Source organism: Meriones unguiculatus, chromosome 12, assembly GCF_030254825.1.
Source record: "Meriones unguiculatus strain TT.TT164.6M chromosome 12, Bangor_MerUng_6.1, whole genome shotgun sequence".
Taxonomy (NCBI): domain Eukaryota; kingdom Metazoa; phylum Chordata; class Mammalia; order Rodentia; family Muridae; genus Meriones; species Meriones unguiculatus.
Window position 1 is genome coordinate 75,048,832 of NC_083360.1, and position 25,004 is coordinate 75,073,835.

General features: G+C 39.3%; 1 protein-coding gene across 1 annotated transcript in view; it reads right to left on the reverse strand.

Annotated features, from left to right (window-relative positions):
- LOC110560674 (cytochrome P450 2J4-like) overlaps nt 1-25,004 on the reverse strand; it is a 53,557-nt gene that overhangs the window by 23,903 nt on the left and 4,650 nt on the right. Inside the window, exons 2-5 of the mRNA XM_060365216.1 lie at nt 21,553-21,715; nt 15,768-15,917; nt 8,472-8,632; nt 281-457 (exon numbers count right to left, since the gene is read on the reverse strand). Of these exons, the coding sequence (XP_060221199.1) occupies nt 281-457; nt 8,472-8,632; nt 15,768-15,917; nt 21,553-21,715 (651 nt within the window). The remainder of the gene's footprint in view (nt 1-280; nt 458-8,471; nt 8,633-15,767; nt 15,918-21,552; nt 21,716-25,004) is intronic.

Genomic DNA, 25,004 nt, shown 5'->3' on the forward strand with positions numbered 1-25,004 from the left:
GGATGAGAGGGGAAAGATGTTACAGGCTTGGCACTGAGGATGAAGGACGGAGCCATAGCAAAGGATATCAGTGCCCTCTGAGAGCTTGGAGCATCATGGTGATAGAGTCTCCATGATCCTCAGAAGAATTTCACCTAGCACACAGGCATGAGGATTTATCTAGTAGTACAATAAGTACAATGTTATACCCTTAAATATATGGCAATGTGATGAAAGATCAACTACAAATTTCTAAATCACCATATTTTTTCTAATAAGACCCAGGCACCACCTTCCTCACCTTTGTCATTTCTGTAAGGAAGGCATCGATGAAGTCTCTTGGCTCAACAGGATTCCAATCTTTCCTGTGACTGTCTATCATTCGGGAAACAAACAATTTCAGTTTTTTCCAGTTTTTGAAAACTGTTTGATGTGGTCCGGGAAGATATTCAATTATGGACGGAAAGAAATTGTAGAGCTTATGAAGAAAAATAAGAAAATATTGGAGAAACCATGGAGTAACTTCTTCACACTTTAAAACAATCTTGTCCTTCCCATTCTGTTTCTTTTAGTGGATCTTTAGGGTGATCTTGGTTTCTGGTTTCCCTCTCACCACTGCAAATAAGTGTGTTTCAACTGTGCCATGCATAATATATGAAACAACAGGGCACTTTTAATGAGCCCAGTTCCATGGTCTACACCATCATGTCTCAACTGTGAATGCTGGCATACCACTCAATTAGTTTTCTGATTCCACCATTACTGCCTTCCCAGATCGTTTAGTAAATAGCTTCCAGAGAGAACATTTACCAATGTGATCTCATGGCTTCACTTCTTGACTTACATTCCTCAAAAGACATACACTCAAAGCTAAACATGTGCTTAGTATCTGTAAGCCCTACAGAGATGGAACCCTCCAAATCTTCATCATTGTCCATGTTTCTGTGAATAGCATAAATATGTTGGCCTCTATGATCACATGGAGGGCATTTGTTATTTATTTTTCAGATCTACGCATTTGTATTCATTGAGCATACAGAGTATCTTTAAAACTAGCATGGTCCCTATTCTTCAGTTCACTAAGCTAATGATCAAATGTCCTACCTTGGGAATTCTGCTACTTGATTATAGTCAAACAGATAGGCATCTTTTCATCCTGTTTGTAATTTTTGACAGGATTTATTTTGTTCCCCAAGAGAAATTACTATTAATATGTATTGTGCAGGTAGCTGTGCATGCTGGTGTCCCCAACATGATTTAATTTCTATGTGGTAAGATGACAACTTTTACTTAAGTAAAGCAGATGGTGAATAAAGTTTCAGTAATATGTAGAAACAGATAGCTTAGCACAGTGTTATAAAATCAACAGTCTTAAAATGAGTCAGATGTGTGTTGTTACTTTTGCTACCTTCAGGTTTGTTAGCACAACAATACTAATCTTTTAATATTATTAATAATGTTAAAGTAGGAAACTATTTATTATGAATAATATTAACTACATTAAAGTATATAAGCATTTAATATTATTAACATTAAAATACGTCAATATTTAATATTACTAATAATATTAAGTAATGCTAATATTAGATGCTTTACGAGTAGAGTCGTCCCCTTTTCACTGAATGATGTTAAAGACAAAGCATTCTACAAAGGTCTGGTGGACTCCTGCCTATATTGCTTGCATGCTTTTGTACCAATTTTCAGACATCATGTTGCATCCTTTTATATGTAGAGTGTCATTGAGAAAATTAATGACCATTTACTTATGCAGTGTCTATCAAAGTGCTTAAAGTAATGTTTGTTATCACTCTATGCCACCCTTTGTTCCCGTCAAACAATTGTCCCCCCTGATATACACACTCCTAGAAGCTGGCTGGGCACTCACTGAACTGCACTGACTTCCTAGGCTCTGCTTACTAAGAGGAAAGCAATGGAGCAGCTGGACTTGGAACTACCATGAGAAAGAGTCAAAACAAGGAACACAAAAAATAATGTGCATAATAAGAACAACCAATCTCATTCTTTAAGTTTAATTTCGTACTTACAAGTCATGCTAACAAATTCCATAGTTTTTAGTGACAACATCCCTGAAGTTGAGGAGAAAGTGCTTGTGGGGATAGGATAAGTGAGAATAAATCCACTTTTCTGTGCATCATAGAGAAGTTAATGCATAGAAGCAGAATGCTTTAAGGAGACAAGATGAACTTTTGAAGGATCAGTAACTTCTTCAGATTAAGTCTCTCTAACCATTGTATACCCAGCAATTGGTAAAGCCAAAACATGTGCAAACTGTTACCTCCACACACTCCAAAACAAATGTAAATTGTAACACAGAAACACAAGAAATATAAAAATATAACCAGGAAGGAAGCAAATAAAATCACTAATTCTGAACCCAAACATACTAAAAATAAATTAAATGGTACATGAAAAGTTCAAGAGTTTTCTTATTAAAAAAAAAAACAAACAGTGAACTGAAAGGCATTCAAGTAAGCAAATGAATTCAATACAGGACCTGGACATGAAAGTCATTAGGGAAAAAAAAAGGTCATCAAAATCAATAAGAAAATCCATAACATAGTTGAAAAAGTCAGTAACGTGGAAGACACATGCATCAACAAAACTGAATATTGGAATGAAAACAAAACAAAACAACCACATGCAAATGAAAAGATATGAACAACTTGATTAGTCAAATAAAACACACCATACAAAACATCACTGATAGACTAAATTAAACAGAAGACTATAGTGAATATTTGGTGATCATGTTGAGGAAACTTTGCATCCAAATATCAATAAGAAAAAAATAAGCATAAATACAATGTCTAAGAACCCTGGGATAAAATCAAGAAACTAATTCTCCATAGAGAGAGTGCTATAGCCAGAAAATTATCATTTAACACTGATGATGAGGGACTGAGGGGATATCATCAGATAAGAGTAGTGGCTGCTGTTTCAAAGTTTCTGGGTTTGATTCTTTTTTTTTTTTCCTTTACTTTTTTTTTTTTTCAATGCAGTTTATTCAGGAACCTTGAACAATCCTCGGACCCTGGGGAAAGCCAGCCCACAGCTTAAATAGCCTCTGGGTAGCCAACCCAGGCATGCCACGTGGGCAATGCAGATAGGTCCACATACATGGAAGCAAGCCAGATCCTCAGCCTTAGCCAAATGTGGAGTTGTTTGTGACAGAGAGCACTCACCATCGGGAAGGTGGAAGGCAGAAACCAGCTCCATCTTTAAGGCATAGCATTTCGCAGCTCTCTACAGTTCCCCCTTTTTGTTTTAGACGCATCAGGCAAGAGTAGAGGTCTGATCTCTGATATTAGAAATAAATTGGGACTTTGTACCGATGTTCATTTAGGTGTCATACTTGTCACCCTGCACAAAACTGAAGTCCAAGTGGATCAAAGACCTCAACATAAAACCAGACACATTAAATCGGCTTGAAAAAAAAGTGGGAAATACCCTAGAACTCATTGGTACAGGAGAAAACTTCCTGAACAGAACACCAACAGCACAGGCTCTAAGAGCAACAGTCAATAAATGGGACCTCATGAAACTGAAAAGCTTCTGTAAAGCAAAGGACACCGTCATCAAAACAAAGCGACCACCTACAGATTGGGAAAGAATCTTCACCAACCCTTTATCTGACAGAGGACTCATATCCAGTATATATAAAGAACTAAAGAAGCTGAAAAGCAGCAAACCAAGTAATCCACTTAAAAAATGGGGAACAGAGCTAAACAGAGAATTCTCTGTAGAGGAATACCAAATGGCAGAGAAACATTTAAAGAAATGCTCAACTTCACTAGCCATTAGGGAAATGCAAATCAAAACAACCCTGAGATTTCACCTTACACCCATGAGAATGGCCAAGATCAAAAACTCAAGTGACAACAAATGGGTTTGATTCTTCGTACATAAATTGTGGCTCACAACCATCTGTAACTTCATTTTCAAGGGATCCAAGGCCCCTTTCTGGCCCCAAAGGCCTAGCACACATGTGGAGAACAAATATAGATACAGGCACGCCTCCCATACACATAAAATAAAAAGAATAAATCTTAAATTTGTAGTTGATGGAAAAATACTATTTCAAGAAAGCAGAAACTAAAGCAACTTAGCTCCACCAAGCTAACAAGGAACAAGGTGCTTAAAGCCACTTCATGCACAGAAGAGGATCAAAAGCAATGTTAATCACGAGGAAACAGGAAGGAAGAAATTACATTAAAAAATGGCTACACTAGTGGGAGATATGAAGGAATCCACTGTGATTAACAAACTTAACACTCCAATCCATAGCAGCAATAGAAAATTAAGCAAAGAATAAACACTAATTCAAACAACCAGAAAAACAACTGTGAAAATTATAGAGGTTAGTAGGGACTGTTAAACAATAACCTTAAATGTCAATGACTCCAACAAATCAACCAAAACAGACAAGAGGAAGAAACATATAACAACATTATGGTTTTTTTTTTTTTTTTTTTTTTTTTTCCGCACAGAAACAACCCTTACTGGCATGGGCACCCACAGACTGAGAGAGAAAATACACCATCCACCAAGCCAAGAAAAAATAAAAATAAAAATACAGTGGTCTAGCTATTCCTGTATCTGAGAAGGCATATTTCAAATCCAAACTGGTTAAAGTGACTCTTAACAAGGCACTGAAAATTAATAAAGAGAATATTGAATAAATCAGGACAATTGTGAGTAAAGATGACTCAAATGAAATTCAGGGCTGCCAATTTCACGGAATCAACAATAAGGATGGTAAAATGTCAGGATAGTTCTGAAGTAATAAATAAGAGTAACTTCAATCAACTCTTTTCATCCTTCGATAGCTCCTCCACAGTAAAAATCACAAGAAAAAAAAAGTTAAATTACACTGAACATCAAATGGTTTTAAGAGATAAATGGTATTCCTTCTAAAAGAAACACACATATGGAACCTTCTCTGATACAGAACACATTCTGCACCACCAATTAGGTCTTATCAGATACAAAAAAATCAAATGTATCTGTGATCTGTACAAGGGCAACTGCAATAAATGTACCTAAGACTTCAACCCTATCCAAAGCACTACAGGGAATGAAGGAATGCTGAGAATGAGAGAAACTGTCTTCTCCTGGGAAGAGCTCACCAATTGCTTCTCCAACACCAAATGATCATCCTTGAAAACATAGATAAAAGTAACACTACATAGACTGAGCAGATTGTATTATATATTTAGAAATATATATATGTGCTTATACATATATATGTATATATAAAAGAAACAATAATTAATAAAAAATTGAGGCTGTGAATTTGAAAGAGAGCAAGGAGGGTTTCTTCAAAATGTCTGAAAGAAGGAAAAAACATAGAAAGGATATAATTATATTATAATCTTAAAAACATAATACATACTTTTTTCTTTTTTTAATTTATTTATTTTTATTAATTACAGTTTATTCACTTTGTATCCCCCCTGTACCTCCCTCCCTTCTCCCCTCCCAATCCCACCCTCACTCTTCCCCACCCATGTCCCTTTCCCAGTCCACTGTAAAGGGAGGTCCTCCTCCCCTTCCCTCTAATCCTAGTCTAACAGGTCTCATCTGGAGTGGCTGCATTGTCTTTTTCTGTGGCCTGGTAAGGCTTCTCCCCACTCGGGGGGAGGTGATCAAACAGCAGGCCAATTAGTTCATGTCAGAGACATTCCCTGTCCCCATTACTATGGAAGCCACTTGGATACTGAACTGCCATGGGCTCCCTCTGTGCAGGGGCTCCAGGTCATTTCCATGAATGGTCCATGGCTGAAGTATCAGTTTCAGAAAAGACCCCTGTGCCCAGAATTTTAGGATCTGTCTCTGTCCTTGTGGAGCTCCTGTCCTCTCCAAGTCTTACTATCTTCCACTTCTCTCATAAGATTCCCTGTACTCTGCCCAAAGTTTGGCTATGAGTCTCAACATCTGCCTTGATACCCTGCAGGGTAGAGCCTTTCAGAGGCCCTCTGTGGTAGGCTCCTGTCCTGTTCTCCCTCCTCCGATGTCCATCCCCTTTGCCTTTCTGAATGGGGATTGAGCATCTTAGCCAGAGTCCTCCTTCCTGATTAGCTCCCTTAGGTGTACAGATTTTAGTATGTTTATCCTATATTATGTGTCTAGTATCCACTTATGAGTGAGTATATACCCTGTGTATCTTTCTGCTTCTGGGATACCTCACTCAGGATGATCTTTTCCAGTTCCCACCATTAACCTGCAAATTTCATGATTTCCTTGTTTTTTATTGCTGAGTAATAATATTCCATTGTGTAGATATACCACAATTTCTGTATCCATTCCTCAACCGAGGGGCATCTGGGCTGTTTCCCATAATAAATACTTTTAAAAAAGGAGATAATCCCAGTCAGTGATAACATTATTATTTGTGCCTTTTTAAATATTTTGAGGGCCTCTGAAAGGCTCTACCCTGAAGGGTATAGAGGCAGATGCTGAGACTCATAGCCAAACTTTGGGCAGAGTGCAGGCAATCTTATGAAAGAGGGGGAGATAGTAAGACCTGGAGAGGACAGGAGCTACACAAGGAGAGCAATAGATCTAAAAGTTTGGGCACAGGGGTCTTTTCTGAGACTGATACTACAGCCAAGGACCACTAATGGAGATAGCCTGGAACCCCTGCACAGAGGTAGCCCATGGCAGTTCAGTGTCCAAGTGGGTTCCATAGTAATGGGGACAGGGACTGTCTCTGACATTAACAGATTGGCCTGTTCTTTGATCATCTCTCCCTGAGGGGGGAGAAGCCTTACCAGACCACAGAGAAAGACAATGCAGCCACTCCAGATGAGACCTGATAAATAGGATCAGAGGGAAGGGGAGGAGGACCTCCCTTATCAGTGGACTGGGGGAGGGGTACAGGGGGGAAAAACAGGGAGGGTGGGATTGGGAGGGGAGGAGGGAGAGAGGTACAGGGTGGATACAAAGTGAATAAACTATAATTAATAAAAATAAATTAAGAAACCTAATAAATACTTTAAAAAAGGAGATAATCCCAGTCAGTGATAACTTTATTATTTGTGTCTTTTTAAACATTTTATGGATTTAAAAAAAATTTTTAAAAATTTTTTATTTAACTTTTATTAATTACACTTTATTCATTTTGTATCCCCCCATAAGCCCCACCCTCCTCCCCTCCTGATCCCACCCTCCCTCCCCTTTCTGCATGCATGCCCCTCCCCAAGTCCACTGATAGGGGAGGTCCTCCTCTCCTTTCTGATCTTAGTCCATCAGTTCTCATGGAAGTGGCTGCATTGTCATCTTCTGTATGGATTTTTTAATGAATTTCATTCACTTCAAACACTCCAATCCAACTCATTTCTCCATGCCTTTGTATCTACCATCTGACTTTGCAACACCTTCCCGCTCAACAAATAAAATAAAATAAAATGACATAAAATAAATCAAGTCACGGAAGCTGTAGTATGTCACCGTGTGTGTCAGCCTCACAGTACCCTTTGTCCACATATCTTGACTTGAAATGTTCATTGCTGAGGCCTCTGGCTTCTGCTACACTATCTATACTGGAGCCTCACAGGACCTCTTCTTGTATATCTTGTTGTTGCACTCTGTCATGGAGACCTCTTCTTGTATATCCTGTTGTTGCACTCTGTCATGTGTTGGAGCTGCGGGACTGTCCCTTCACATGCTCTAGCAGTTCCTAGATGGGGTAGATGTTGGGGTGGGCCAACTCAAAGCCCTGGATTTGGACTTGGGAGCCAGCTGGTTTCGTTAGCCTGCCAGCACTCCTGTGCCTAAACCACCAGGACAAGTTTTCCAGCACTGCCCAGGCTCGCACACCTGATGCTGCAGCCAACAAGCAGGCAGGATCAGCTCTCCTGCTTTCATGTCCTTCAGTCAGCTGCCCTTCGCCCATTCCACTAAGGCCTGCTCTACTGTGTTGTCCAGGTGTGGTGCAGGGCCTCCTCTCTCAAGTGCCACAGCCAGTGAGGGGCAAGGTTGACTGTCTCCTTCTTATAACCTCAGTGCCAGCTCACCTGCCTGCTGCTGGAACCAAAGGCTAAGGGTACAGGGCCACTCTTCCTTGCCCACAGTACCCCATAGCAGATAAGGGATGAGGCCAGCTTTCCTGAGCCCATAACCTTGGCACACCTACCTTCCCATCCCCAGGGTCAGTTCTATTGTGCTGTCCAGGCAAGGTTCAGAGCCCACCCTCCCATTTGCAGTTATTTGTTTTCAAAAATGGAAATTCCCATATATATGTATGTATACCAATCTATATATTAAAAATAGTTCATACAAATGTTAGAAATGTTCTGATAAGTTAAGCTCATATATTATAAATGGATTTGTATCACATTTAACTTTTAAGACATTACATATTAACTTCAAAGTGTCCCCCAAACAAAACAAACAAATAAAAAAACCTATCTATTTTTGAATCAGTTCCAACACAGTATTCTTTCCAAAATATGCAAAGGCAGGGAGTTTACCATTAACATCATTGATGCCTCCAAACATACTGTTTCATCTGCTAACTTCAACAGCTCCTGAAACTGACCATCCTCATACTCAAAGCGCTTCCCAAAGGTGATGGAGCAAATGATATTGGAAACTGCTTTTTTGATCTTGAAGTGAGGGTCAAAAGTTTGTCCTGGAGGTGGAGACAGGGGGAGGGAGGAGCATTACAAAGATGTTAGTTTGTTTCTTCTCTCTCTCTATTTCCCTTTTGCCCACTCTTTCTTTCTTTCTTTCTTTCTTTCTTTCTTTCTTTCTTTCTTTCTTTCTTTCTTTCTTTCTTTCTTTCCTTTATAAAGTTTCTTCTACTCTGTGTGACATAAAATATGCAGTTAAAGATAATATAAAAACCTGTGTCCATAACCTCCTGATATGATTCAAGGACTTTGTCAAATTTGGGCTGTTACAAGGACAATTAGGCTTTATGTTCAACAACTTTTTAATGACCCATTTGTGTGTTTAGCTGCAGAACTCCAGTAGGATATGAATGGTTAGGTGTTCATTATTCAGTCCTCAGTGCCTAGCACACTGTGGTAGAAAGCCAAACTTTAGAAAATGATTAAGAATCTGTTCAAGGAGCGTACTGAAGGCATCTGAAAGACTCTAACTAGCAGTGTTTTCAAAGCAGATACAAAGACTCATAACCAAACCTTCGGCAGAGTACAGGGAATCACATGAAAGAAGGGGATTTAGTATGATGGGGAAAGGATAGGAGCTCCACAAGGACCAAATATATCTGGGCACAGGGTCTTTTCTGAGACTGACATTCAGCCAAGGACCACGTATGGATATAACCTAGAACCCATCCTCGGATGTAGCCTGTGTTAGCTCAGTAACCAATTGGTCTCCCATAGTAAGGGGAACAAGGACTATTTCTAACAGGAACTCAATGGCTGGCTCTTTGACCTCCCCACCCCCCAAGGGAGGAGCAGTCTTGTTAGGTCACAGAGGAGGACCTTGCAGCCAGTCCTGAAGATACCTGATAAAACAGGATCAGATGAATGGGGAGGAGGTCCCCCCTATCAGTGGACTGGAAAGGGGCAGAGTGGAGATGAGGGAGGGAGGGTGGGATTGGGAGGGAATGAGGGAGCAGGATACAGCTGGCATACAGAGTTAATAAAATGTAACTGATAAGAAAAAATAAAATTATATATATATATATATATATATAAAAGAATCTGTTCAATATTTTCCTGGGTTACCTGCACTCTGCCCAAAGTTTGGCTCCCGATGAAACCTGACAAGCTAGGGTCAAATAGAATGGGAGGAAGACCTCCCCTATCAGTGGACTAGGGGAGAAGAGGGAGGGAGTGTGAGATTGGGAGGAGACGAGGGAGGGGACACAGCTGGGATGCAAATTGAATAAAGTGTAATAAATGATGATAATAATAATAATAAAAGGTTTTCCTGAGACCAGCAATGATCATGGAAGGCAGCTCCTCATCTGCTAAAGCCCAGCTGCAGAGTCCTGAAGTCATGGTATGCCTACAACCATCTGCCTCCAACCTCCCTCATCTTGCTCAGAGTTCAGCCTACTGGGCTGCTCCATTTCCCAAGACCAGAAATCACCTTGGAACAGCAGCACACTCTCCAAGCACCATATCTGCGCTGGCTCTAATTCCTGGAACAGCAACTACCAGGGAACAGCAGGCAAGGACCCCTCCCAAAGCTCCTTGGGTCATCTGTGCCTAACCTTCCCCAGCGTGATGCCACCTATGTGGCTTGCCCATCTCTGGCCTCCACTACCCCCCAACCCGGGAAAAGCAGCGCTATCGCTATCATCCAGGAAAGCCAGTGGACTGCTATCATCTGGGACCACCAGCTAACTCTACAGTCCTAGAGGACAACTACCATCAGACAACACCATTTTACTAACACCAGGTTTGTTAACAGGGTCAACCAAATGGCTAGAGACCAGCACAAGAACAAAAGCAATAAAACCCAGGGCCATGTGACACCACCAGAAACCAACTATTCTACCATGAAAGCCCAGGAGATACTATCATACCTAAAACACAAGAAACCAATCTTAAATCTAAAGTTATGAAAATGAGACCTATGGGAACTACATACAGAAGCATCACCAACAGAATATAAGAAATACACTTCTCAGATGTAGACGATACAATTGAAGAAACTGATACATCAGTCAAAGAAAATGTTAAATCTAAATAGTTCTTGACACAAGACATACAAGAAATCTGGGACACTATGAAAAGATGAAACTTATGAATAATAGGAATAGAAGGAGAAGACTCCCAGCTCCAAAGCCCAGAAATTATTTTCAACAAAATCATAGAAGAAAACTTCCCCAACCTAAAGAAGGAGATGCTTATGAACATACAAGAAGTTAACAGAACACCAAATAGATTGAGCCAGAGACGAAATCCTCCTGCCTTAAAATAATCAAAGCACTGACTGTACAGAACAAGGAAAGAATATTAAAAACTTCAAGGGAAAAAGGCCAAGTCACATATAAAGGCAGACCTGTCAGAATTACACCTGACTTCTCACAAGAAACTCTAAAAGCAAGGAGGGCATGGGCAGATACCTTACAGACACTAAGAAACCACAGATGTCAGCCCCAACTACTATACCCAGCAAAACTTGTAATCACCTTAGAGGGAGAAAACAAGATATTCTATGACAAAAACAAATTTAAGCAGTACCTAACCCCACATCCAGTGCTATACGTGATATTAGAAGGAAAATTCCAATCCAAGGAGGCTAATTACACTAAGGAAAACACAGAAAATAACAAGAATTAACAACCACTAGTCATTAATATCTCTTAGAACCAATGGCCTCAACTCTCCCCCCAAAAGACACAGACTAATAGAATGGATATGAAAATAGGATTCGCCAATATAAGAAACACACCTGAGCAATATAGATAGATATTACCTCAAAGTAAAAGGCTAGAAAAAGATGTTCCAAGCAAACAGACCCAAGAAGCAAGCTGGAGTAGCCATTCTAGTATCTAACAAAATAGACTTGCAACCAAAATTAATCAAAAGAGATGGGGAAGGACACTTCACACTCATCAAATGAAAAATACACCAAGATAACGTCTCAATTCTGAACATCTAGATCCCACACATAAGGATACCCATATTTGTAAAAGAAACATTACTAAAGTTTAAATCACACATCAAACCCACACATTAACAGTGGGAGACTTCAACACCCCATGTACACCAATGGACAGATCATTGTGACAGAAACTAAACAGAGAAATAATGAAACTAACAGAAGTCATGAATCATATGGACCTAACATATATCTATAGAATATTTCACCTAAACACAAAAGAATATACTTTCTTCTCAGCACTTCACAAAACCTTCTCGAAAATTGACCATTTACTCCATCACAAAGCAAGCCTCAACAGATACAAGAGGATTAAAATAACCTGTTGTATTTTATCAGACCACCATAGATTAAAGCTCTAACTCAGCAACAACAGAAACAATAAAAAGCCTATCAACACACGGAAACTGAAAATCTCCCTACTTAATGACCTTTGGGTCAGGGAAGAAATAAAGAAAGAAATTAAAAACTTTCTAGAACTCAATGAAAATGGAGGCACAACATACCCAAACTTATGGGTACAATGAAAGCATTGCTAAGGGGAAAGTTCATAACACTATCTACTTTCATAAAGAAACTATAGAGTTTTTTTATATCAGCAATTTAAAAGTACACCTAAAAGCTCTAGAACAAAAAGAAACAAACATACCCAAGAGGAGTAGACAGCAGGAAATAATCAAACTCAGGAATGAAATCAATAACTTAGATGAAACAAAGCTAACAGTACAAAGAATCAATGAAACCAATAGCTGTTTCTTTGAGAAAATTAACAAGATAGACAAACCCCTAGTCAAACTAACTAAAAATCAGAGAAACAGTATCCGAATTAACAAAATTAAAAATGAAATGGGGACATAATAAAAGACACTGCGGAAACCCAAAGAATCATTAGGTCTTACTTCAAAAGCCTGTATTTCACAAAATTAAAAAACCTAAAGGAAGTGGATGATTTTCTCCAGAGATTTCACTTACCAAAGCTAAATCAAGATCAGATAAACGGTTTAAAAGTCTTATATTCCCTAAGGAAACAGAAGCAGTCATAAAAAAAAAAAAAAAATCTCTCAACCAAAAATTTTCCAAGACCAAATGATTTTTTAGCTTAGAATTGTATCAGACTTTCAAGGAACACCTAATACCAATACTCCTTAAACTATTCCACAAAATAGAAACTAAAGGAACATTGCTAAAGTTATTCTATGCAGCCACAGTCACCCTGATGACTAACCACACAAAGGCTCAACAAAGATAATTTCACACCAATCTCCCTCATGAACATTGATGCAAAAAGCATACAATAAAACACTTGCAAATTGAATCCAAGAACATGTGAAATAAATCATCCATCATGATCAAGTAGCCCTCCTCCCAGGAATGCAGAGAAGGTTCAATATAAAAAAAATCTATCAATGTAATCCACCACATAAATAAACTAAAAGAGAAAAAATACCACATGATCATCTAATTAGATGCAGAAAACCCTTCAACAAAATCAACACCCCTTCATGATAAAAGTCTTGGAAAGGTCAGGGATACAAGACCCATACCTAAACATAACAAAAGCAATATACAGCAAGCCTGTAGCCAACATCAAGTTAAATGAAGAGAGACACAAATCAATTCCACTAAAATCAGAGACAGGACAAGGCTGCACCCTCTCTTGTATTTCTTCAATATAGCACTTGAAGTTTTAGCTAGAGCACGATGACAACTAAAGGAGATCAAGGGGATACAAATTGGAAAAGAAGGAGTCACAGTATCACTATTTGTGGATGATATGATAGTATAAATAAGTCATCCCAATAATTCTACCAGGGAGTGCATACAGCTGATGAAGTAAACACTTTCAGTAGAGAGGTAAATACAAAATTAATTCAAAAAACAGTAGCCCTCCTGTATACAAATGACAAATAGCATGAGAAAGAAATTAGGGAAACAACACCCTTCACCATAGCCACAAACATGATAAAATATACTATGAAATTTTCTGTAACTCCAACCAAACAAATGAAAGACCTGTATGACAAGAAATTCAAGTTTCTGAGGAAGAAATCAGAAGATGGAAAGATCTCCCATGTTCATGGATTGGTAGGATTAACATAGTAAAAATAGTCATCTTACCAAAAGCATTCTTCAGATTCAATGCAATCCACATCAAAACACCAACACAGTTCTTTACAGATCTTGAAAGAAAAAATTTCAACTTCACATGGAAAACCATAAAATCCAGAATAACTAAAACACCTGCACAATAAAAGATCTTCAGGAAGTATCTCTACCCTTGATAGCAGGCTGACTATAGAGCAACAGTAATAAAAACTTCATGACACTGGTACAGAAATAGGCTGGTTGATCAGTGGAATGGAATCTAAGACCCAGAAATAAATTCACGTATCTATGGTCACTTGATTGTTGACTGAGATGCCAAAGCCATACAATGGAAAAAAGATAGCATCTACATGTAGAAAAGTGCAAATAGATTCATATTTACCACCCTGCTCAAAATTAAAGTCCAAGTGGATCAAAGACCTCAACATAAAACCAGAGACACTAAATCTATTAGAAGGAAAATTGGGGAAACTCCTTGAACTTATTGGCATAGGAGACAACTTCCTAAACAGAACACCAACAGCTCAGGCTCTCACATCAACAATTAATAAATGGATCTCCTGAAACCAAAAAGCTTTTGTAAAGCAAAGGGCACTGGCAGTAGACCAAAACAACAGAAAAGGTCTTCATCAACCTTCCTTCATCTGACAGAGGGCTAATATCCAGCATATATAAAAAGCTCAAGAAATTAAACACCAACAAAGCCAAATAATCCAACTAAAAATGGGCTACAGAGCTAAACAGAGAATTATCAACAGAGCAATAGCAAATGGCAGATACATACTTAAAGATGTTCTATGTCCTTAGTCATCAGGGAAATGAAAATCAAAACGACCCTGAGATTCCATCTTACACCTATCAGAATGGCTAAGATCAAAGACTCAAGTCATAGCACATTCTGGACAGGTTGTGGAAAAAGGGGAACACTCCTCTATTGCTTATGGGAGTGCAAACTTGTATAACCACTTTTTAAATCAATTTGGTGCTTTCTCAGAAAATTGGGAACCACTCTACCTCAGGAACCAGCTATACCACTCCTGAGCATATACCCAAAATATGCTCCATCATACAACAAGGACATTAGCTCAACATACTCATAGTGGCTTTATTAGTAATAGCCAGAAACTGTAAACAACCCAGATGTGTCAAGTGAAGAATGGATAAAGAAACTGTGGTACATCTATGCAATGGAACACTATTCAGCTCTTGGAAACAAGGGCATCAGGAAATTTTCAAGCAAATGGATGGACTTGATTATCCTGAGTGAGAAAACTGATACACAGAAAGTCACACATGGTGTATACTCACTTGTAAGCAGATATTCAACATATAATAAAGGATACTAAAATATACAGACACAAAGAAGCTTAGTAACAAGGAAGACCCTAGGGAGAGTGCTTAATTCTCATTCAGAAGGGCAAAGAGAATAAACACTGGAAGCAGTTGAAAAGAGGGAACAGGATGGAGACTAGCATAGATGTCTAACAGGGGATTGAAACGGATGCTGAAAATCACAGCCAAACTTTGAGCTGAGGGCAGGAAGTCTTATGGAAGAATTGGGGGATAGAAGGCTCTTTTGAGGGGACAAGAAGACCAACAGAGCTGAAAAATTGGTGTCCAGAGGTGGCCTGTGGAGACTGATGCACCAGCCTAGGATCATGAAAGGAGAAGGCCTAGGGCCCCAGCTCACATGTAGTCAATAGGCATCTCAAGCTCAAGGGCGTTTCCCAGTAAGGGGAGCAGGGGTTGGCTCTGACATGGATTCTGTTGTATGCTCTTAGATAACTACCCCCTGTTGGGAGGCCTTGGCAGGCCACAGAGAAAGAAGATACTGGCAGTCCTTATGAGACATGATAGGCTGGGATCAGCTGGTATGACAGGAGGGACCCCCTTTTCAGGAGACTAGGGGAAGGGGATATGGGGAAGAGGGAGGGAGTGTGGTGCAGGGTGAAGATGGGGGAAGAGGCTACTATTGGGTTTTAAAGTTAATAAACTAATACAAAATAAATAAAACTCCAATCTGTTCAATGAACAAAATGGCCAGAGCACCCTGCACCACCCTGCAAAATGCCCACCTTCCTCCTCTCCTATGGCCTCCACAAGGTAGAGGGCCTCCTCCTGTATGTGCTGCTCTAAGCTCTTCTTCCCTAGTCCAAAGTTCTTGAGTATCATCAGTGTAAACCGTCTTTGCTCCTTCCATGTCTGTCCACTGGAGAAGGCAATTCCTGGAAAAAGGGGATTCAATGTTATGGGATTGTGATTCTGGCTTTAAAATACCCTAAAATCTTTATTAGACACCAGTATAGATGAAATGAAGGGCAGGTATGGAAATTTGCAGCTTCTGAAAAATTCCCAAAGCAAATGCCTAACATGTTCTGGTGATTTGCAACAGCACATAATTCAATAAGTACCTCCTATTATATAATTTTGTTCTGACATAACTCTTTAGGTTTATTACCAACTAATAAAATGTCCATTTCTATTGGGCATGATAACAAATCGAAAAGTAAACTTAAAAGAGTTTTGATGGATGCAGAAATTGTGGTACATCTACACAATGGAGATCATGAAATTTGGAGGTAAATGGTGAGACCTAGAAAGGATCATCCTGAATGAGCTGTCCCAGAAGCAGAAAGACACATACAGTATATACTCACTCATATAGACATATAACATAGGATAAACCTACTAAAAACGATACATCCCCTATCAGTGGACTTGGGGAGGGACATGCATGAAGAAGGGGGAGGGAGTGTGGCATCGAGAAAGGAGGAGGTAGGGGCTTATAGGGGGATACAAAGTAAATAAAGTGTAATTAATAATAATAATAAAAAGCAAACAAAAAAGAAAAGTAAACTTAGAAAGACAACTTGTAGGTAGGTATCTAGGTGTTCAAATTCAAGTTTTTCTGGTTCTAAAAGCCCCACTTTGATTAGTAGACATATAAGCCTATTTATATCAGTGAGTATCAGGAATGTACTCATGTTTAAGAGAAGGCAAACTTCTATATGGAAGCAAAAAAAAAAGCAGAAGAGGAAAGGTTCTATAAAATACATACTTTAAGATCAGAAGGAAGGAGAAGAGGACCTCCCCTATCAGTGGACTTGGGGAGGGGCATGCATGAAGAAGGGGGAGGGAGGGTGGGATCGGGAGGGGAGGAGGGAGAAGCTTATGGGGGGGATACAAAGGGAATAAAGTGTAATTATTAAAAAAATAAAAAGATGACAAAATGTTTCAAGAAGTTAAGAAGGATGATATTTCTCGCTCTCTCATGCAAACACATAGACACACAAGGTGGGAGCAGGAAGGGGAGAAGAACATGCTGCTGTGCAATGTACTCAACATCTGTCATGTCTCAGAGCACACACCATGCAATCGTATCTTACCTTTCAGAAGAATGTTCAACACTTTAAACATAGCTCGTGGCCTCCATCTTATGCTTTCTTACATCAACACAATTATTTGTTTTCTGACACTCTCCATTTCATTCTTGATCCTTCAGTTACAGAATTTTTTCTTTTTCTTTCATTTACAGATTTTTTTCCCACTTCTTTGCCAGATAGTTCCTATAACTTTTCTTTTTTTATTTGTGCTATCAAATCCTCAAACATTGAAGTTCTTTTAAGAATATGTCTAGGTCCCACCATTTACCTGGAAATTTCATGATTTCCTTATTTTTCATTGCTAAGTAATATTCCATTGTATAGATGTACCACAATTTCTGCATCCATTCTTCAGTTGAGGAGCATCTGGGCTGTTTCCAGCTTCTGGCTATTACAAATAAAGCTGCTACAAACATGGTTGAGCAAATGTCCTTTTTGTGTACTTGAGCCTCTTTTGGATATATGCCTAGGAGTAGTATGGCTGGATCTTGGGGAAGCGCTATTCCTAGTTGTCTGAGAAACCGCCAGATTGATTTCCAGAGTGGTTGTACAAGTTTACATTCTCACCAGCAGTGGAGAAGGGTTCCTCTTTTTCCACAACCTCTCCAACATGTGTTGTCAATTGAGTTTTTCATCTTCGCCATTCTGATGGGTGTAAGGTGAAATCTCAGGGTCGTTTTGATTTCTATTTCCCTAATGGCTTAATGACTTTGAACATTTCTTTAAGTGTTTCTCTGCCATTCAATATTCCTCTACAGAGAATTCTCTGTTTAGACATGTTCCCCATTTTTTAATTGGATTACTTGGTTTGCTGCTTTTCAGATTCTTTAGTTCTTTATATATACTGGATATGAGTCCTCTGTCAGATAAAGAGTTGGTGAAGATTCTTTCCCAATCTGTAGGCATTCGTTTTGTTTTGATGACGGTGTCCTTTGCTTTACAGAAGCTTTTCAGTTTCATGAGGCCCCGTTTATTGATTGTTGCTCTTAGAGCCTGTGCTGTTGGTGTTCTGTTCAGGAAGTTTTCTCCTGTATCAATGAGTTCTAGGGTCTTCCCCACTTCTTCTTCTAACCAATTTAATGGATCATCCTGAGTGAGCTGTCCCAGAAGCAGAAAGACACACACAGTATATACTCACTCATATAGACATATAATATAGGATAAACCTACTAAAATCTGTACTTCTAAAGAAACTAATCAAGAGAGAGGACCCTGACTAAAATGCTCAATCCCCATCCCGAAAGGCAAAGAGGATGGACACCAGAAGAAGAAGAAAACAGGAAACAAGTTAGGAATCTGCCACAGAGGGCCTCTGAAAGACTCTGCCCTGCAGACTATCAAAGCAGATGCTGAGGCTTATGGCCAACTTTTGGGCAGAGAGCAAGGAATCTTATGTAAGAAGTGGGAAATAGTAAGATCTGGAGAGGACAGGAACTCCACAAGGAGAGCAACAGAACCAAAAAAAATTGAACACAGGGGTCTTCCCAGAGACTTATACTCCAACCAAGTACCGTGCATGGAGATAACCTAGAACCTCTGCACAGATGTAGCCCATGGCAGTTTAGTGTCCAAGTGGGTTCTATAGTAATGGGAAGAGGGACTGTCTCTGACATGAACTGATTGGCCTGCTCTTTGATCACCTCCCCCTGAGGGAGGAGCAGCCTTACCAGGCCACAGAAGATGACAATGCAGCCACTCCTAATGAGATCTGATAGACTAAGATCAGAAGGAAGGAGAGGAGGACCTCCACTATCAGTGGACTTGGGGAGGGGCATGCATGAAGAAGGGGGAGGGAGGGTGAGGTTGAGAGCGGAGGAGGGAGGGGCTTATGGGGGGATACAAAGTGAATAAAGTGTAATTAATAAAAGTTAAAAAAATTAAAAAAAGGAATATGTCTAAAATATACCTTTCATACCATGTTATCTTTCAGAAAGTCTAATGAACTCCTATAATTTAACCAACTTTTTCTGATGGTAACTGTAATTTTGTCCGAAATGGTACACACTCCTGAGTCACACTGCTGACTGTAAACTTTACCAGATATAGACTCAGCATGTATGTGACAAAAGTCATTATTGCATTTCTGAAACTCTATATTAAAAGCCAACACCATCAATCATCTTGTTTCCTGTCATTATTCCTGTTTTCATCACACATCCCTGTGATAACCCCCCAAGAACCCCATTTTCCAGCTGAGTCATATGTCATGATGGCTTCTCTCTTGAATGACTTCATGACTTTTTAATGTTATCAGCCTACTCTAACCTACTGTTATTTTTACTTTTTTTAGTCACCTTGAGTGTTCAAACTCCTTATTTTATGACTTAAAATTATATCTTTGCTATCCTTCCTTTGTTACCTGGCATCCTAAATCAGCCTCAAAATTATCTTCTCTATCTAACACCACTCAAGAACTTCACCTAAGGTTCTGATGAAACTAAAGCTGGGCTCTTTTTAGCTAACCCCAGCTGTTTTATTTCCACCTAAATATGGCTTTCAGATACCATATGTCACACAACAAGAATGATTTTTTATTTATTCTGCTCACTACTAATCACTAATGCTGATTCCTGGGCTTCTCATAGCAGATAATCTAGTCAAGAATGTATAATTAATAATTGATTGTTTCAAAGAGTAATTAGGATATTGTTAACAGTGAAGCTTTTATGGGTTAATACAACTGAAGTCAGTTTTCAAATTTCAACACATAACATGATTTAATGATCACTTTTTGCACTCATGCTAGTCTATTCTAACACTATCTGGAAGGCTAAAGATCCCAGTGTGGCACAGCCTTAGTGACACAGTTTAAGGAGACATAAGCAAGGAGAGCAGCAGCTGCAAGAAGCTGACTCACATTTTTTTTTCCAAAGGCAGAGTATTGTAGCAGGAAAAGGGTCATGAGAGCACAGTGTGTCTGGCTGTTCTCACTTCCTACCCATGCCTCTAGGGTTAATTTGCAAGACACATGGTTTCTCTTTCATATTGGGAGACACTGAGACACTGCCAGTGTTCTTCTTCTTCTTCTTCCTCCTCCTCCTCCTCCTCCTCTTCTTCTTCTCCTCCTTCTGTGATTTCAGTTTATTTTTTTAATTATCTTTAGTACAATTTATCCAATTTGTATGCAGGCTGTGGCCCCCTGTCCAGTCTCCTCCTAATTCCACCCTTCCTCCCTCTTCTCCCCCTATGCCCCTCACCTAGTCCACTGATAGGGAGATCCTCCTCTGCTTCTCTTTGACCATAGCCTATCATGTCTCATAAGGACTGGTTTGCATTGTCTTCCTCTGTGGACTGGCAAGGCTTCACCTCCAGGGGGAGGTGATCAGAGAGACTGCTGCTGAGTTCATTCTAGAGAAAGCCCCTGTTCTCCTTAGCACTTAGAAACTGAATCTATGGGCTACATCTGAGCTGGAGTTTTAGGTCCTCTCCATAAATTGTCCTTGGTTGGGGTATCATTCACTTTAGGACTCACTTTTTTTTTTTATTCTGTTCATCTCCTTTTGGAACTCCTGTCCTCTCCAGGTATTTCTATCTTCCCTTTCTTTCATAAGATTCACTGCATGCTGCCCAAAGTTTGGTTATGGATCTCAGCCTCTGCTTCAATACCTCGATCAGTAGAGTCTTTCAGAGGTCTTCTGTGGTAGGGTCCTGTTCTGTTCCCTGCCTTCTCTTGCTTCCGATGTCTATTGCATTTGTCTTTCTGAATGAGAATTAACATCTTCCCTAGGGTCTTCCTTATGGTTTAGCTTCTTTAGGAGTATAGATTTTGGTATATTTATCCTATATTATATGTCTAATAACCACTTATGAGTGAGTATATACCATCTGTGTCTTTCTGTTTCTGGGTTATATCACTCAAGATGATATTTTACTTACAAATTTCATAATTTCCTTGTTTTTAAAATCTGAGTAGTATTCCATTTTGTAAATGTACCACAATTTCTGTATCCATTCCTTAGTCGAGGGACATCTGGTTTGTTTCCAGATTCTGGCTATTATGAATAAAGCTGCTGTGGACATGGGTGAGTAAATGTCCTTGTTGCACAGTTGAGCATATTTTGGATATGTGCCTAGGAATGGTATAGCTGGATCTTAAGGTAGCACTATTCCTAATTTTATGAGAAAACTGCCAGTCTTCTGACAGTCATTTTTATCTAGAAAATGTGGCATCCACCTGATTTTAATGATGATATTTCATGAAGGATTTGGTTTACAGGAATGGTGTAAAATTACAGACATAGAGGTACCATTACCATATCATACTCACATCTTTTATTGTGCTAGAATCTTAATTTTATGTGCACACTTTTTTCCCTGAAAATTTCATAGATGTGTAATAGTATTGGTCATATCTCTTTTCTACTCCCTCCCTCCAGCTCCTACTTGAATCTTTCCAAACATGTGTTCCATTTTCCATCCAAATTCATGTCGTTTTAAATAACCCACTGAAGTCAAGAGTGTTGTCAATTAAACTTACCATTGTTTTTAAAAACACGTTTTCTGCTAGGTAAAATGGGGCGTTTCAAAAAGTTTTGTTCCATGTGAGTGAGAGCTTCTTTGATTAAGGGCAGTCCAGTTATGACCACTGAGGAGATGTTACCAAAATCCAGGCTAATTATGCTTCCATACTTCTTCACAAACTGAAAGACATTTCAATAGTCACAGTTGAGTGTGCCTGTGCCAGTGTGTCAAGGGATGGCAGAAAAGGGTGTGTTCCAAGGACTCATGTGGAGATGTCTGTGTGATAACGTAAACGGAGGGATGCACCTTCATCTGTGGAAGTGTTTCTGAAAATGGTTTTTCCTCCTCTGAACGAAATTCAAATTCAATTAAACATGAATGTATTCCTTTAAAAATCACTGATATAGGTGAGTATGATTGAGTGTGAGGAACAGACATGAGGATGAGAAGGTATTTGGGAGAAAATGAGAGTGTTCATGAAATGCACAATGTACAAAACATGGCTAGTTTGAATGACAGTGTGTGAGCAATATCAAAGTTTCTTCTACCTGTGTGCTCAAGGGTAGATGTAGATCCCACCTCTGACTTTTGTCTAACTGCCATAGTGGTCTCTTGTCTAATTGTAACAATGGTATCTTGTTTAACTGCAACAATGTTATCCTGTGTAACTGCAGTAATGGTGTCTTGTCCGACTGTAACAGTGTTATCAAACATAGGAGTTCAGTTACTTCAGGTAACTTTGGTCCTTTACACCATCCCCATCTTCATGCACTGTCATCCTACCACTTTGAGACTTAAACCCATGCGAACAGTGTCAAAACAGATATAATGAGGGGGTTTCATCTGAGAATCTTGCACCCACATTAAAGACAGAGCCTGGACTCAATCTTCCTTTTGTTCTTCATCCACAGTCCTTAATAACACCATTTAACTGCAGTGAGTCAGCCCTATTTTGCTCAAAAGGGCAGAACCAATGAGTGTATGTCTTTTATATCAGTAATGGAGCCATAAAAATCAAGTACGTTTCTAATTTTCTGTGTGAATGCCCAACAAAGAAGTTCTGGAAACAACCGAAAATCTGTTTAGGCTTACTGACTTCTCACTGGCAATATATAGCACCCAGATTTTGTGTCTGAACTTGAGAAGGATGCAGAGGCTAAGTATTGAGGTGAATGACTTTTTCCATTTTATCAGTTCTCTGCCGATGTATATTTCTAATTCAGTGAAATTACATTACTAAGCTTTATATTGTTCCCAACCAAGTAAAGATGAGCAGGTCTATTGGCCTCTAGAGCTCTAGCCTTATGATTCTCAAATGGGTCAGTTCTGTTTGCAATGGTTTGCTGTGGGCTAAACAGCCCAAGTGATGTCTCAGGATATGCCGTAAGGCAGGTCATGCTTTTCACTGTGCAACATTAAGCCAATAAAAAAAATAATTTCAAAAGAAGAAAAGAGAAGATAGGTCAGGTCAGCAGACATGACTCAATGGTAAGGTTGCTCTTCTTCTGGGTTCTATTCCCAGTACTCACTTGGCTGTTCCCACTGTAATTCCAATTTCAGGAAATCCAACATCTTCTGGTCTCTGTGGGAACCTGGCCTGCATGTAATACACAGACATGCATACCAGCAAAAATATTCACATACACACAGCATTTTAATAAGGAAGTTAAGAAGGCTAAAACAGGCTTAAAATGGAACTAATAAAATTATGAAGAATGAATTAAAATAAAAATACAGTGTTTACTGAAAGCAATACAGACATAGCATTAATAATAGGAATGAAATCTTCAAATGTAGTGTAAAAAGGCAAGGTTCAGCAGAAGGAATATCTAGAAGAAGGAGAGAATTACATTCCAAGGATTAGTGAGGGAAGACACTGAGCAATGAAGACTAACAATGCAACTTTGGAAAGATTTCACTCTATTAAAGCTCTTAAACTTAAGACACAACAAAACAATTCTCCCAGAAAGAAAAAAAAATAATACCAATTACCTCTCTTATAAGGTGTAGCTCAGAATGGATTTTAGCTTGAATCATTCTTCTTATTTTTTTTTTAATAATTTATACTGAGACTCATAGCCAAATGTTGAGCAGAGTGCTGGAATCCTTATAGAAGAAGAGGAAGATAGAAAGACCTGGAGGGGACAGGACCTCCACAAGGAGAATAACAGATACAAAACACCTAAACCCGGGGGGGGGGGCTGCAGAGGCGGATACCCCAACCAAGGACCATGCATGGAGAGGACCTAGACACCCTTGTTCAAAGGAAGCCCATTGGCTGCCTAGTTTCCAAATAGGTTCCCTAGTAAGGGGTGCAGAGGCTATCTCTGACATGAACTCAGTGGCTGGTTCTTTGATCACCTCACTTTGGGCGTGCAGCCTTGCCAGGCCACAGAGGAAGATGATGCAGCCAGCCTTGATGAGACCTTATAAGCTAGGGTCAGATAGAAGGGAAGGAGGGCCTCCCCTATCAGTGGGCTAGGGGAGGGGCATAGGAGGAGAAGTGGGTGGGAAGGCAGGATTGGGAGGGGACATGGGAAGGGGCTACAGATGGGATGCAATGTGAATAAACTGTAATGAATAAAAAAATAAAGTAGCCTGAATTCTTAAATCGTTGGGGAGTGAGGTGTGTGTGTGTGTGTGTGTGTGTGTGTGTACACTTGAGTGTGTGTTTTCACAGAAGAACCTCTGTGGCATTAGAATTAAATGTTTTTTAATTGATGTGTATCATTATTTACATGTTTATGTACATGCATATAAAGACCAGAGTCATCCCCAGGCACCTTTCTGAGGGGTCATAAACCCAGGTTCTCTCACTGGCCTGAGAAAGCTGTGCTGGCTAGCTAGTAATTTATGGTGATTTACTTGTCTATTTTTTTTCTAATACTGAAGTTATAATTGTAGGCTGTTACACTGGGCTTTTAAAATGTAGGTTCTGGAAACTGAATTCAGATATTTCCAACTTCATGGTAAACATCATCCAGCCAGAGGTCAGTGCTAAGTGCTAGCTTTTTATTACAGTATTTATCAATTATTAAAAGAGAGAAAGTCAGTAATCACATGAGAGAAACAGTAGCAGGTCAGGCTCCTGGAAGAAATGGCTGCTCATGAAAAGTGAGGTGGGAAGCAAGACTGCTGAGCACCCTTTGCTGAGGCATCTCGCTGCCAGCTGCAGTAGTGAACTTGCCGATTTTGAGCCAGAAACCCAAAGGCCTCTGTGTAGGAAGGATTACTCAGGGAGTATATACTAATTTGGATTTAGAGAATGCTAAGCTGCTTGAGTCCAGATTATGCTTCTTAATATATGTTTACTTTGGGGAAAAATTTGCAAGGTTTTGGGTGTCTTGATTTTCCAATATATAAAGTTCAGATTGTATTCCTTCTCATCCTTAATTTGGTTCTCATAAAAACTATGATAAAAACAGAAATAAAATTATCCTTGCTATTTACATTGTAGGGATTCTATTT